Source organism: Ipomoea triloba, chromosome 7 (genome assembly GCF_003576645.1).
Source record: "Ipomoea triloba cultivar NCNSP0323 chromosome 7, ASM357664v1".
Lineage (NCBI taxonomy): Eukaryota > Viridiplantae > Streptophyta > Magnoliopsida > Solanales > Convolvulaceae > Ipomoea > Ipomoea triloba.
In genome coordinates, this window is record NC_044922.1 from 19,076,854 (window position 1) to 19,093,756 (window position 16,903).

At 32.4% G+C, this 16,903-nt stretch overlaps 1 protein-coding gene across 1 annotated transcript in view; it reads right to left on the bottom strand.

The window, feature by feature from the left end:
• The window catches only part of LOC116024289 (F-box/FBD/LRR-repeat protein At1g13570-like), a 14,355-nt gene extending 3,827 nt beyond the window's left edge, over positions 1-10,528 (bottom strand). Inside the window, exon 1 of the mRNA XM_031265180.1 lies at positions 10,097-10,528. Coding sequence (XP_031121040.1) covers positions 10,097-10,528 — 432 coding nt within the window. The remainder of the gene's footprint in view (positions 1-10,096) is intronic.
• Between the last annotated feature and the right edge of the window lie 6,375 nt (positions 10,529-16,903).

A 16,903-nucleotide genomic window follows, 5' to 3' on the forward strand; every position in this document is an offset into this window, starting at 1 on the left:
TATATATATATATATATATATATATATATATATATATATATATATATATATATATATATGTTCTAAATCAAGTGAGAATTTATCATTAGGTGAGGATCTCATGGACTAATCCAGATCATCCATTCGAGTCAATATTAGGTGCAAAGGAGGTCCCAGATGAGAACATGTGGTGAGATCTGAGTCGTTGATCAAATCTAGATCAACGGCTCAATCAATGAAAATTTTAAAAAAAAAATGCGAGCCTAGAAGGAAGAAGCAAACGCTAAAAATGGTGCACCTTAAGTTTTAACATCACGCACCTTTAATTTATGAAAATGATGCACCTTAAGTATTACAGATACACATCTTAAGTATAAAAATGACGCACCTTAAGCGTATAACTTATGCACCTTAAGTTTATAACCAACGCACTTTAAATATTAAAATGACGCACCTTAAGTGTTAAAAGGACGCACCACACCTTAAGTTATAGAAAGACGCACCTAAAGAAAACACACACCTTAAGAAGGAACGCGACGCACCTTAAGTTTGACCAATACAAAAAATGACCAAATTGCCACCGCATTTTTTAATCCTGGATGTTGATTTTGGCAAGATCAATGGCTCTCATCTCACCGCATGTTTCACCTGGGCACAACATCGCATATGATCTGATCTCTAACCCCTCTCTCTCTCTCTCTCTCCCTATATATATATATATATATATATATATATATATATATATATATATATATATATATATATACAAAATTTACATTAAAAATATTATTTTATCTATAATATTAAAATTCTAATTAGTTAGAATAAATTCTATCATTAATATTTAACAAATTTATACTATATATAAAAGTATTATCCTCCTCCCAAACTTTCCCACCCAAACTTAAGGGCATTTTAGTCAAATTATTGATTTTTAATTAATTAATTTATGGTTTCAAAAAAAATTAATTAATTTATTGATTATTTATTAATTTATTTATTGATTATAAGGTAAATTGGACAATTATTTTGGGTAAATTATTGACTATATTAGTTAACCATATATATTTTCATAAATTTAACAATCAATTATTATTACATATTATATATATATATATATATATATATATATATATATATATAATTATATATATATATATATATATATATATATATATATATATATACACACCAATGGTTTTGGTTTTTTTGTAGCATATGTATTCTTTTTATTTTAAATAGTAGGTTTTTTTGTAGCATATGTATTCTTTTTATTTTAAATAGTATATACTGTGAACTCTCCTCTCCTCCGCAGATGAGAGGCGAACAACGACGGCGGCGGATCTGCGACTGTGGCGAGTTCTTCCTTCGGCGAGTTCTCCCCCTCCGGTTATCTCTCTCTCTCTACCGGTCGAAGAAGAAGAAGATGAAATGGCAGGTAACGTTTTCTTCTTTTTCTTATTATTACTATTATTATTGTTGTTGTTGTTGTTGTTGTTATTATTAGAAGAGAGGAAAGAAGAAAGAAAAGAAAAGGAAGAAAGAAGAATGGAATGCCGGAAGAAGAAAGAAAAGAAAAGGAAAAGAAAAAGAAAAGGAAATGAGTGTTGATAAAGATGATGGTGATGTTTTGTTTTATTTTTTTTTTTGTTTTATTGTTATTATTATCCCGCAATAAGAAAATTTTCATAGAGAGCCTCTTGGAAGGAAGGCGCCAAGGAAAAGAAACAGGAAGAACCAGAAGAAAAATGCTATTGGTGGAAGTTATGTAGAGCACACGGTCCTCAAATTAAAGCATTCCCTATCTCCTTAACTAAGTCTTCGAATTCTGTAAACCTATTAAATTTGTAAAGTTCACTTCTACCGTGATTCACTGCCTCTTCAAGCTTCCCAACCTGTGCAAGAAAATCAAACACTTTAGATTTTATTGTAGCAGCTCAACCGTAATTAAGTTCTATTCTTAAAAAAATAGGAAACAAAGAAAATTATTAAAAATTAATTAATTAATTGTTCTTTTAGAAAAAAAAAAACATAAACGGTTTCCCCTACACCATTTTTACTTCAACACAATTCGATTTTTCTTTGTTTGGGTCCATTCCCATGAAGTGCTTTATTGGGATCTAAAGAAAAAAACAGGGTCATTCTGGGTAATCAAATTTTTGCTTACCTATTCTGTTAAGAGTATAATAATAGTAATAATATAATACTTCGTAATAATAATCTAAAACTTTGAATATAATTTCTCTAATATTAATAATATAATAATAATAATAATAATATATTTCAAAACTCTTAATATAACTTCCTACTTAAATTTTCCTATTAATTCCGTTTATAACGGTAATTACAAAAATAGAATCCATCTATACTATATATAAAAACAATATCCTCCTCCAAAATTTTCCCGCCTAAACCTAGGGGCATTTTAGTAATATGATGATTATTATGATAAAATAATATTAACTATAATTGGTTATAATTCATTATTAGTAATTATGGTATTTATTATGATAGAAATATTTCACAATAATATTTTACATCATCAATTTAAAATGGAACCGAAATTAGGTAAATTGGAAAAGGAAATGAATATTAATAATTGATTAAAAATTAAAAATAGAAAAGAGAACGAAAATTATGTCAATTGGAAAAGAAAATGAATATTAATAATTGACTAAAAATTAAAAAAATATACATAATTAATTAAAATGGAAAATGAAATGGTAAAATCATTGCATTTTAAATTTTCACAATAATATTACACAGTAGAATAAATCAAATCACAATTAAATCGTAAATCTTTCACAATCTTAAACAATGGAACGGAAATTAAAAATGAAATGGAAATATTTCGATAATAATATTCTACATCATCAATAGTAAAAGTAAATTAAAAATGGAAAGGAAATATTTCAATAATAATAGTCTACATCATCAATAGTAAAGGCATATTTTAAAATTTAAACAATAGTAAAGGTAAATTAAAAATGGAATGAAAATATCAGTGCATTTATTATTCTAATTGACTAATGAACTGAAAATAAAAAAAAATAATCGACTGAAAATGAATCTGATATTACTAATTGACTGAATATATAAAAGGAAATGAATATTAATAATTGACTACAAATAAAAAATATCCATAATTGACTAAAATGAAAAATGAAATAGTCAGATCATTGCATTTTAATTAAAAAGAAAGGAATGGAAATATTTCAATAACAATATTCTACATCATCAATAATAAAGGCATATTTTAAACAATATTAAAGGTAAATTAAAAATGGAACATAAATATTTCAATAATAATATTCAACATCATCAATTAAAAATGGAACGGAAATTAGATAAAAATATCACTGCATCTCATATTTTAATTGACTGAAAAAAAAAAGAATAATTGGTTGAAAATGAATCTAATATTACTAATTGGCGGAATATATAAAAAGATCACTAATTGACTGATATTCTACCATTATATATTTTTTATTGTTCTCAGTAATTTCTCATCTTTCTCTTTATTGCCTAGTAATGGAGTCAAATTACGTCCCTCGGGACAAGGAAAAGCTCTATAAGGCTCCGGTTGATGCGTTGTTATTTGGCCAAGGAATATCAACGTGTTGCCATCAACCAACAAACACTGGCATGCTTATTCTATGACTCCAAGGTACATATTGCATTTATACACTTTTTTTACAGCATTGAATTTTAAAAATATTGGACTAATACTATAGTTTAAACTCATACTATAATTTAGACTCATACTCATACTATATTGGTTGAATGCTTTATTTCAGAATACTGAATTTATGTTGTATGTTAGACAATCATACTTCAATATACATCACAAAATTTAATCACATAATGGATTTGTTATACACAAAATATAATCACAAAATGAATTTGTTACCCATAGAATATAAATTTATATTATTTATTTATATATATATTGGATTGATACTATAGTTTTAGACTTATACTATAATTTAGACTCATACTCATAGTATATTAGTTAAATGGCTTATTTTAGAATACTGAATTTTTACTTTATGTTGTATGTTGTATATTAGGCAATAAACTTCAGTATACATCATAGAATATAATCACATAATGGATTTGTTATCCACAAAATAGAATCACATAATGAATTATTGCTACTTTTAGTATATTCATGATAGAAAAATATAAAATTTATTTATTTCAAAAAAAATATAAAATTTATAATATTTATTTATTAATTAATATTAATATTAATATTAATATTTATGGTGATTCCCTCAGGGAATTTGTATCCATTTACAAATTTCTAAAGAATTTGTCAAACAATTCAACAAACTCTTGAAAGAAGGGACAATCTATAATATTCACAAGTTTGTTGTGCAAACCTCTCACATGAGGTTTAAGTCGTGCGAGCAAAAGTACATTATGAAAACGAATAATGACACTTTGATTAGCATTACTGATTAAGATGATTATGATTTTCCCAAAAACATGTTTAAACTCAAGGATTTTGAGTGTTGAAGGCTCCTGGAGGTTTGGATACTAACCAAGGTAATTTTTAATTACAATTTCATTCTACCTCATGCAATAAAATTTTTTTAGCCTTGATTTTTTAATAGTTTTTTTCGACAAGGGCATAACACCACTGGAAGCTACATATTCGACAAATCTAGAAGTCATCTTCGTTGATGAAACTACTCTTGAGCAACCGTCTTTAAAGAGAATAAACATGGATTGTTCATCGTCTTCAAAGAGTTTGAAAAAGCATAAGATTGAACCCAAGGCATGATAGCCTTAGTTGTTTTGTTTTTTATTTACCACACAATATTTATTTGAGTTTTAGTTCTTCTTAGTTTGACTGGACTAATTAAATGCTTAACAAATTGATTAATTAACTCATATTTTCTTAAGGGAAACTGTAAAGGAAGGAAAAACTAAAAAATGCACTAATTAACTCATGTGTTCTTCTTCTTTTTTTTTTTCAAAATGACAAAATTGCTATATATCTAGACAAAAAGCATATGTTCCATACAAATGATTTAACATAACAATTGATTCCTATAACTGAGTTGCTAGAGAACAAGTACATTTGCCCAATTTATAAAAATCATAAATAATGATATATAAAATCTCCAAAGTTATAACACCGCATGCGTAGATCTGCACATTAGCTATTAATTTGAGCAATTATTTGCTCAAACTCAAGCAATGATAACGTCAAAATATATAAATGATCCAAAACATATCTTCAATTGCACTATATAATATTTGATGATCTAATTTAAATAACTATATATTAATCCAAATATTTTTAATATATTTTAACAAATCCATTCCGTGCATCTCACGGGCGAAAATACTGGTATCTATAATATCTATATTCTTTCTATTTACATTGCATTCTATTACCATTAAATTATCATACTATTAATTAAAGATTATTAATTAAATATTTGAATATTATTAATAATTCAATGTGTCAGTTCAGTTTTTTTTTTTTTTTTTGGAGTAATTTCCACTTTTGGTCCCACGAGTATGATACCATTTCCACATTTGATCCGTGACTATTAAAATTTTCAGATTTTGTTCCACGACTTTTAAATCTCTACATACCACATTTGGTCCTTCCGATCAAAACTCTGGTCACGGGTATCTATTTTTCGACGAATGAATTAAGTTAAGAGCAAAATTGTCATTTTATTTGTTATTATAATAATAATAATTTAAAAAAAAAAAAAGAAAAAAAAAACCACAACCCTTCTCCCTCGCCATCTTCCCCCAAACACAACCACCATTTCTCTGTCTCTGCGCAACATGGAAACCCCAACATAGAAAATTCAACTCATAATGGTTGAAATTAAGCTTAAAATGAAAGCTTGGGCATAATAAAAGCTGGAAAACCATATTGCCCAAGAATCGTTAACAATCACATTTGAATAGGACTAATATGAATATGAATAGTAGCAGCTAAATCGAAGTTCCTATAACAAAGCAGCGGCTCCAGCAAGCAAAATTGAAACGACAGACCAAAAACCAGGCGAGTTTTAGAAGAATGAGCATTCAATCCAGCAAGCAAATTTGAAACACTTACGAGCTACGATCGTGGAAAATGTAGCTAACCCATCTCATGAACTCCTCGGTTTTATCATGCTCTTCTATCACAGCCTTTGGGGTCGCAATCTCGATTCAGGACGCTCATATATCTCCTCTATCTTCCTTGCAATCTCGAGCTCTTCGTTTTCCTCCTCCTCCAACTCTCTCCTTAGCTTCTTCTAGTTGAGCACACGCACGAACCTCCTGACAGTTTCCTCGGAATCGGAATCGGAATCTGAATCTGTGGAGTAATTATTGGTCCTCCATTTTCTCGTCGTCGGCCATTGCAGCTTGCATTGTGAGCGGTGTAATCACCACGTCATCGTCGTCGGTCCTCCAAATAGAAAACTTTAACTACATGGGCATCAACATTATTTCATAATAAAAAATAGTAGACGTAAATTTTAACAAATTTCATATTTTTTGTATGTTCATAACAAAATAAAACTACAGTGTATCTAAAATGAAAGTAAATAATTTGTCTCGCATATTGTGTTTATATTATCAAATTAAATTGTAATTGAATTAGAATAATACTTTAGTTGTGTTGAAATGAAACTACATGCAGTATGTATATTGTCATATGAAACTGTAATTATATCAAAATGATACTTTAGTTGTACGTGTTGCAAAAAAAGTATAGTGTATATAAAATTAAACTGAATAACAATTTGACATATTTATATTGTCCCATGAAACCGTTATTTTATTAGAATTATAAATTAGTAGTATTGTAATAAGACTATAGTGTATATAAATCAAATTTAATAGCATGTCTAATAAGATTATTGTATATATAATGTCAAATTAAACTTTAGTTGAAACAAAATGAAACTCTAGTTGTGTTGATCTAGGGTTTATAATGCACTAGTCATGGGCACACGCTTTGTGCGAAACATCATGCCCAAGGATAAATTAATTTGTTCTAAGTTTTAAATGATATAATATATAATTAACATGATACAATTATCATTCTAAACATGATAATGACAAATTAAACATTAATAGTACATTATTAATTTTAAAAAAATGTTATATACATTAGACAACAATCTGCTACGTATTATTTTTTAATGAATGAAATATACAGAGACATCGAGTATACTTCTAAGAGCATCAATATCAGTAGTTTTTTTAGGGTTATTAGTACAACATTGCATGACATGGAGGAGAGAGGAGAGAAGTGAGACAAGCATTGGGAGCATCTGCAAGAGAGGGGTGCTTGGAACAGCAACCATTGCGCAGCAATCCTTGCGCCCACCCGCACCACGCGTGCGTGGCAGCACTCCTTGTGCCAGCTGGGCGCGTTAGGCGCGCTTGACAACTTATGCATGGTACCGTCACATTGAATGAACTACAATGTTGCATTATATTTTTCATATAACACATGTTTTTTAGTTATAAATGAAATTCAATTAATATGTATTGCTTGAATATTGTTAAATGTTATTAGTTGACAAGTATTAGTTACAATTGGTTTTCTTTTAATATGTGGAATTGATATTTTTAATATGTAAACTACCTTGAATATTGTTAAATATTAGTATTTGGAAATATAAGTTACATTTGATTTTCTTTTGATCTAAAGGTGTATTTATTTGTGTTTGCAAGATTTACGATAAAAAGTAATTTAATGACCATTACAAAAATATATAACACAAAATATATTATACAAATTTTAGTAGCAATGATGGACAACAATTATTAGATAAGAAAAGAGGAAGAAAAAATTAAAATATATTTTAGCGACAATTATAAAACCGCTATTAGTACCACTCAAATCTGAAAGTGGTTTTTTACTAGCAATATTAAGTAAATATTAGCGGTAGGGGTGTCAATCGGGCTAGCCCGTTCAGTTTCAGGCTAATCCTGTTGGCCTATCAGGCTTATCGATTCCTGCTAATCGATTATTTTATTATTTTATTTTTGGGTTCGGTTTGGCCCTAACCCTAAACTTCGATTTGTCAGGCTTATTGGGCGGGCTGAACCATCTAAAAATTAAGAGTGAATACCCACATTCAGAGCTGAAAAAACAGGCTTGATTCGCCGAGTTGAGCTTGTTAAGCCCTTTTTTAGGCAGATTGTGTTGTATATTTCTTCGATCCGTTTTGAATTATATATTTACAAAATCCAGGATTCGACATCTTCGTCTTACTACGAAGAACCCAAATCCATTTTCACCTGATTCAAATCGAAAGTGGCCTGGATCCCTACAAATATTTATACAATAAAATAGCCATTTTTTAATGCTATTTTCCAATAGTAAATTCCTAAAAGGCTTAAACCAACCAGTCCTTAGCATTAGCATCAGTCTTCAACCTGCAGACAATTTGTGCTTTGAGGGATGCACAAGGAAAGCCCAACCACCCCCGTTGGATTTTGATCACCTCGGAGGCATCTTTTCCATAAGATTAAAAAATTACAAGTCTCTCTAGCACAAGAGATTTTAAGAGCGAACAACATTTTCACAAAAAGCATTTCGATAGTAGATCTACCGAATCATTTAATCTTGATTGCTTTAAGCATTTTCATATACTGATTAATAATGCAACAATCTAGATCCTTCGAATGTCTTGAATCAACTCCTATGCCATAAGCTAAACTGCTCTACAACTCAACAAGACAACAACAAATAAAAGAACATATTAAGGAAACAAAAATCATGGTTGTCAAATATATAAGCTTTCGTCTTACAATACTTATATCACTCTAATGTACAATTCACATAGGTTGGGAGATTTTTGAAGCAACTGTAAAACACGCATGAACTTCTTTTCATTGGCAAACTTGAAAGAACGCGCGCAGTTTGATTACTTGCATATTTATTGCAGTTGGGAAGGAGGTAGGCTACTTCAACATCTTCCCAATTCTTCAATAAAAACAAACGATTATATGAGACTTGAAAAGAACTCTAACAAGTCATAATTATGACTTTTTTGGTGATGAACCTCATAAAAAATTCAATACATTTGAACTAAATATTCATACTTAAAAGTTAAAACTAAGGAAGTTCAAAGATTTGGGAGAGAGAGCAGTGCTAATTTCAAACAATATAACTCCAAAATGGATCCGCTAAGCCACTCAATCCTGGTTATTATCCTCATCTTCAAATCTTGATTGATAAAGCAAGAATTCTTTGTAAGTCTTGAAGGAGCATCTTTGTCAATCAACCTACTTGACTTTAATAACTCAACAAAATGAGAAACATGTTAGAGAAAACAAAAATTCGGAACACTCCAGGCATGTATGAGATCGATGCACTTTCCTACATGTTTTTAATCACCCTATATAAGCCTCTCGAGCTAATATTGTAGATATATACAAGCTCTCAAAATAAGTTAGTACCAATTCGCGTAGCTTGGGGGATCTTTCAAGCAATTCCAAAGCAACAGCGATCTGCTTTTCACGACCAAAGCCTGAATCTATCAACCATATTACTTGCATATTTGCTGTTCAGAACGCCTGTGCGACTTCAGCAACATCATCAAGCTTAAAACAAGGCAACAAAAATTAGCTAGCCATGAGAAGAACTCTAACAAGCCAGAAGGCCAAAAAAAAAAATCTTTGCTCAGAAATGGCAAAATTTCCTCTCCTCAGACCTAATAGGAAAGGATAGTGGTCCGAGGTGAGAACCTCTGCTTGGTGCCCATCACATTAGTTTTGTGAAACTCTCACTCAAAAACATAAAACTCGGCAACCATCAATTGAGGTGCTCGTGCAGGAGAAAGTAAAAATTCTATCTCACCAATAATAAATGGTGGCCTTCTAATAAAAGAGCCTTAATTACTCTCGAATGAGGCGACAAGCATATATATCAGTACAAACACATTAAAAACAAAAGCCAAATCCCCCCAAACTTGTAAGTTTTGGAGCACAAATTTTAAAATTATTGATCCCAACACAAAAATTGAAAGAAAGCTTTCCAAGATTAGAGACGACGTAACTCCACTATATTAATTCTACCTTTAAACTCAACCTCATAGAAAAGTAATGGATTGAAGTGACGGCCAATAAATATATATACCCCGGGTTTCAATTGCTTAAATGTTCGGCACGGGATTATACAAGACGACAGCTTATATTGTTTTTCAGATATAGTGATATTAAGCTCTTCAATGCCATTTCTTGATAGATAACGGCACCAATGCTGCTGTGGCTTAGGAGCTTCCAATTCCGGGCAAGAAATGCAGAGAGTAAATTTCTTAACCGGAGCAGCACGGTGCAAGAGAATGTGGTTTACAATGTTGAGGAGCTCCACGGGTTTATCACCCTCACGTTTTCTGAGACATTCCAAGAAGTCAATAACGAACACAAGCCGTCCATGGCGCAGCCAAACATGTTTCCAGTGAGTGGAGAGTAGAGCAGTTCTGGCAGCTTCTCGAATGGGCAAACACTCTAAAATCTTGTCCTTTACATCGTCTGGAAGCTCACTTATTATATCCTTTCTTGCACCCATTATTGGATCCAAACACAACAAGCTTAACTATAAGCTTTCTAGTTCCAATTCATCATATATATGGTATTCCTGTTCATGTTCTTATGGGATCTGATCTTGGATATGGCCAAAACAATTGGATCCAAAAGAATAGCCTCTGATTTGAAATTCCCAACTGCACAATTGTGATAGAATGGGTTAGAAATTACGATTAGAGATATTTATGGTATAAAATTTAGTTTGTTCAATTTTTTACTATATTCTTAGATTTAGTTGTTATCCTATCTAAAAATAAAGGCTTTTCATAGTAGATTATGATCATACTAGCTAGTCATATAAATTTTTTTTTAATTTTATATTAATTCTCCTCCTACCATGCTATTCTTACCTTTCTAGCGGGTGGTATGATTAACCACCTGAGGTGGATAATTAACAATGGCTTATTGATTAAGAAAAAACTTTTATGTTCGTGAAAATTTTATCAATATTAAAATTTTATAATTTGTGAAAATTACATTAAAGTAACAATAGCTAATACGTTGTTTAATATTATGGTTCAATAATTGCATTTTTCGGCAATTTAGAATGCCTCAATGGAGCCTTAAAAAAAAATAAAAAAAAAGTTAAAACCACAACTGCACGTACTATTCACTCCAAGATTATTTTGTCAAATTTCCTTTGAATTATATTTTTTTGGGGGGATTAACGAGGTAATATAAACCCCATTCCTGACTATGTGAGAGTAGTGAGTAAACCCTCGCCCTATAACCCTAGCCGGTAAAGTAGCACAAGTAAGTAATCCATAACTGACCGGCTCAAACGCAAGGGCTTGAGGTTCGAACCCACGACCTCTCGACTGCAGGTGTAACTGTCTACCACTTGGGCTGCCCTTATGGGCTTTTTGTAAATAAGCTAACACTTCGTCGGAGGCGTCGGAGTATAAGTAACTCAAAATAAGTTCATAGATTTTGCTTGCAAATAACACAAAGCAACCACGACACTATACCAACCTTGATTACTTACTGATTTATTGCTATTGGGAACCTCACTGTGGCTACTTCAACATTTTCACACTCTTGTGAGAGATAATAGTAGCAATATCTTAAGGTGTGTAGGATAATGGTTGCAACTTTCTCTTGTCATTCAAATAAAAAAAATAATAATAATAGTTAAATAAAAAAAATTTTAATTTAACATCAAGTTTAAACCATTATTATTATTATTATTATTATTATTGGTGAAAAGAAAAATCTACTGTCACTACTCAATTGTGTACAGGGGATAAATCTCACCTTGTAACCCATAGTTGAGCACGAATTTATAAACTTGCATATGTTTTGCGTCATCTAATGCTATAATCTTGCGTTGGGGGCTTTTTTTAAGCAATTGCATAGCAAAGGTGAAATGTTCGGATTGTTCGGTGTGGGTATTTCAACATTTTCAAACTAGAAAAAAAAAAGATTAAATAATAAATTTCTATGAATTGAAGGACGAGATTGAAAGTACATATTCTCACTGGCAACAAGGAGGTAAACAACCAAAGAACAATGGCGGAATGCAAATGCATTGAAGTCATAATATAAGAAACACTCCGGTAAGCCGGCCCACATCACATCATCTAAAGTAAAATTTATATAGGGGATTCTCACTTGAAATACTATAGCTAGATCAGAGGTTCAAAAATGACACCACTAATCTAAATCAGATTGATATGAATTACTATTCCAGCTGTGAAGGTGTAGAATAAATTTCTGTAGGCTAAAATATGGTAAAACACTCAGAGTATTATGTTGGGAAAAATGATGATGAGTATTCCACTTCTATCTCGGTTAATTTATACACAATTAACGAAGAAAATAACTCAACAAACATCTCTAGAATATCTATAACAACATAGAATTAAAAAAAGATAATGAAAGACTAATTCAAAACAAAACTAATTTGCAGTAAATATAGCATTTTCTATCACTCCTCCTTGCTATTTTTGCTGCAAACTCCAATCTTCTATCTCAAAACTTCAAATCTTGATATTGGCAATCATTCTAAACTTCAAATCTTAATCTTGGCAATCCCTTTGTCAGAATATCAGTTAATTGAACACCAGTACTACAGTGAACCAAGTTAAATTCATTTTTTTAACTTCTCTAACAAAATAAAGCTTAACTTTAAAGTGTTTAGTCTTGCCATGAAAGACTGGATTTCTTGAAATTGCTATGGCTGCCTAGTTGTCCCAAATTCCCTTTTCAAGTTCAGGACTTGCATTCTTTTTGTCTTGTCATTTCCTTCATATTCATTTTTCAACAAATCCCAAGCATGTTTTGCAATTTTACAGGTCATGATTTTTGTAAAAACTTCATCTGTTAGTGTCGAGTGAATGCAGGTCTTGAATTGGCCTTATTCATCTTCTTCTTTTCCTCCATGTACTCTCTCATTTGGGCAATTGTTGGATCTTCAGGATCGGAAGTGCTGGAACTTCATCAGTTCCCATCATTTCCAATAGGTCATGTGCTTCTAACTAAGTTTCCATTTTCACAGACCATGCATGGTAATTTTCTCCTGTGAAAATGGTGGGTTTAGACAAGAAACTATCTCCTGCCATTGAAGGATAAAGTTTTCAGCTCTTATATGATAAGAGTTCCTCAATGATTCACTCACACAGGTCCCTTAAGAAAAAGGGATCTGATACCACTTTGTTGGCTAAAAGATAGTAAAACACTTATTCCACTTCTATCTCTGCTAATTTATACACAATTAACATAGAAAATAACTCAACAAATATCTCTAGAATATCTCTAACAACAATAGAATTAAAAAAAGATAATGAAAGACTAATTCTAAACAAAACTAACTTGCAGTAAATATAGCATTTTCTATCAATTTCTTTCTCAACCGCTTCAGCATGGTTCAAAAATTTGTTAAATGCTATCACAATATGACTTTTCAATCTTCAAAAATGACTCAATCTTGATTATTGTCTTAAGTATTTTCAAATCTTGTTTGATAAAGCAAGAATCCTTCATAATTCTTGAAAGAGCATCTTTGTCAATCCACCTACTCGACTATAAGTCAACAAGAATGAAAAACATATAAAATCACTTCAAGCGTGTATGAGATACACTTTCCTACATATTGTTAATCATTTTATATAAGCAATCTAGATAAAGGTTGTTGAAAAATTAATAGGGTTGCAAAGAGATAATTCAACAAGGGGAAAAAATGTTATGAAAAATCTCAAAATTCTCTCGAGCTAATACTGTTAGATAACAACTCTCAAAATAAGCAATAATGTTGAGTAAATGGAGATTATGAGTGGTTATAGTTAATTTGCAAAATTGGATTGATAAGCACCAAGAATAGCACTTAAAAAGGGTCTTAATTGGATTAATAGTGCAACGTTTTGTCATCCGATCACAACAATTGCATGCGTTTTAGCTCAGATGTGATCAAAATCTTCTAACATCATTCCTAGGAAGAGTTTTGAGATATTTTACAGGTTGGAGAGGGATATGAGGCTAAAATAGAGCAAAAGACAAAATAAGCCACAATGCAGTATCGTCCCACGCAGCCTCACACGCGTGTGGCTGGGCGTGGAATCTTTCCAGTAGCCTTCCACGCCCACCACCACACGTGGTGGCATGCGTGGTCGGGCCAAGGGCCGTTTTGGGAAATTTGTTCCCTTTTGTCACCCATATAAATCCCTCTTGCCCTAAACCAAGAGAACAATATGAAAAATCATAGAATAGAGTAGAATAGATCTAGAGGGTTTTCTCCCCTCTTGGGGAAAAATTCCTTTTTCTTCTAGCTTACATTAGATCCAAGGGCAAGGATGAAGATTGGGATTTCAAGAACAAGGTTGTAAAGATCCCCTTTCTAAGGGTGGTAACTATTCTCTCCATTTCCTAATTTAATACTTGTTTCTTTGAGATTTCCTTTCTTTTTCTTGTTTCTTTAGCATGATAGAGTAGATTAGATAGGGGATTGGTAGCCCCAAGGTTAATCTATGTGGATGTTTAATATTATTGCTATTTGAATTGTGAGTTGCTTGGTTGTTGGATGATGAACTTGTGTGGATGATGTTCTTCAAGCTTTGTGCCTTTTGTGGGCACATTAGGTAGCAAACCCAAAGAAAGTGAGTGTGTGCGCGATAGCGGCCACTCACGAGTCTAACTCACCCACATCTCTGCTATTAGTTCGAAAGGACGAGATCCGAGAGGAGTGATAGACAAAGTGTTCGATGAAATGCCCCAACCGAATGAGGATGTGGGAGTCCACAGTGTGACGCCACTTGGTGAAGTGCCACGAACTCCCTAGTCTATTCCACATCTCGTGCTCGCAACCGTATCCAAAGATAGACCACATAGAGAAGCCTAAAGCCCCAATCTCCACTTTACTTTTCCTTTATTTTTATCAAAACCACTACCAACCTTTCAAACCTCCCTACAAATGACATCCAACCTTAGCAAATCTCGTAACTCTTTTCCTTCAACCTCTTAGATGCCAACACACTAGTTCGGTTCCCATTCGCCATCCTTGAGAGACACAACACTCGAGAAGTCTTAACTCTTCGTTTTAACACCTTCCATTCAACCTTCACCCTCACCACCATACAAACATCCTTCAAAATGGCGCCGTTGCCGGGGATGGCAAACAGTTTTGAATTGTGTTGACATCTTCGAAGTAGAATTTTAAGAGTTATTGAATTGCTTTCTTTTTGTTTGTTTTATTTTCTTGTTTTTGTTACTTGATTAGAGAAGTGAGCTTATTTATCTTGAACATATCTTGTGCTCACTTGCAACTACTTTTAGTTGCTTTATATTTGTTGTTTGTTAAGCTTGCGCAGGAAATTTTCTACAATCAATCCATCAAAGCTTACAATGAGTGCTTATCCGTATCCCCATGGTTACCCATACCATGGAAGACCATACACAACAAACATTCCACCTCAAACCTATGAACAACAACCACAGTACTATCCTAATCCTTATTGGTATCCACCATCACAATATACATAACCACCTTACCCGAACACTTTTACTTATCCTAACTACGAACCATATTCTTATGCTACATCCTCTATGCTTAATTATGAGAGAATTGAGAAACCTACATACCAACATGGAGAGGAATCCCTTAGTTCAATAGCGGAGAATATTAATAACCGACTTATCCAAGTCATGAAGAAGATTGATCCAAGTTGTGAACTGGCATTAAAGACCACAATTCCTTCAACCGTTAAATCTCCAATTCAGTATAACCCTCCATCAAACCATCAACCTGATAGACATTGGTATTCTCATTCTCACACCAATCCTAGCTATTCACCCCCACCACAACAAAGTGATAGATATTTCAATGAAACACCACCTTTTATTCAAAATTTCAACCAACCTATACCATCTTATGAGTACCTTCTACCAGCCAATGATGAAATCCAAATATTGAAGGATAAAGTAGAAATATTCATACAAATGGCCAAGGAAGATACCATCAATCTAAGAAATGAGATTAGAAGCGAAATGAAGAAAAATCTTGTCGCTCTCCGTGAGGAAGGACTTCCACTGGATGAAATTGAGACCAAAATGCTATCGATGTCAGAGGAGCTTATGAAGAGACTGCTACCAATGGTTGACAATCCCAACACAAATGACCACCCGACAATGGAAACCAACCGACAAGAGAATGACAAGATGAAAGAAATGATTGATGATGAAGAGGTGAGTGTCCAAGAATGCATAGAACTTGAGATCCCAATACTCTAAGAAGTTTCGACACTTGAGTTGAACACTCAACAATGGGGAGAGATTGAGAGTGAAGACGAGGATAATATCGAAATAGTGTGGAAAGACGAAAACCCCGCACAAGGTAAAACTCTCACTCCAACTCTAATTAAAAGTTCTTATGATGTTTGTGAGGATGACTCCTTTACAATTTATAATGATAATTTTGATAAATGTGCCAAAGTTTCTTCTTGCTCATGGGAGTGTGATTCCTTGCAACTGTGTGATGATACTTTGGGGAGTGAGGATGATGTTGAATCTTTTTATTCTTGTGAAAGTGGGTTCTGCGAGTCTGATGAATCGGGAGAAGGTGTAGGCACTTCACAAGAAATAGATAGTAGTGAGTGTTTTCACTAGGATGCTTTTAAGGACAACTTTTTAAGGGAAGGAATTTATAACGAGAAGGGAGAAGAGAGGCTTACTATCCTTAAACAGCTTAGGGTAGTACCCCATGCTTATTTGTCTATAGAATGTGTTTTCCCCTTCTTTGCTTTTGAATTCAAGGATGTTACCCACCTTGGGACATTCCTTGAAGCTAAAGTTCATGGGACGCTTGGTCGGGTCCCAAAATCTGTATGCCTTGAAGGTAGGCCACACTACGTCTAGCCAGGAGACGTAA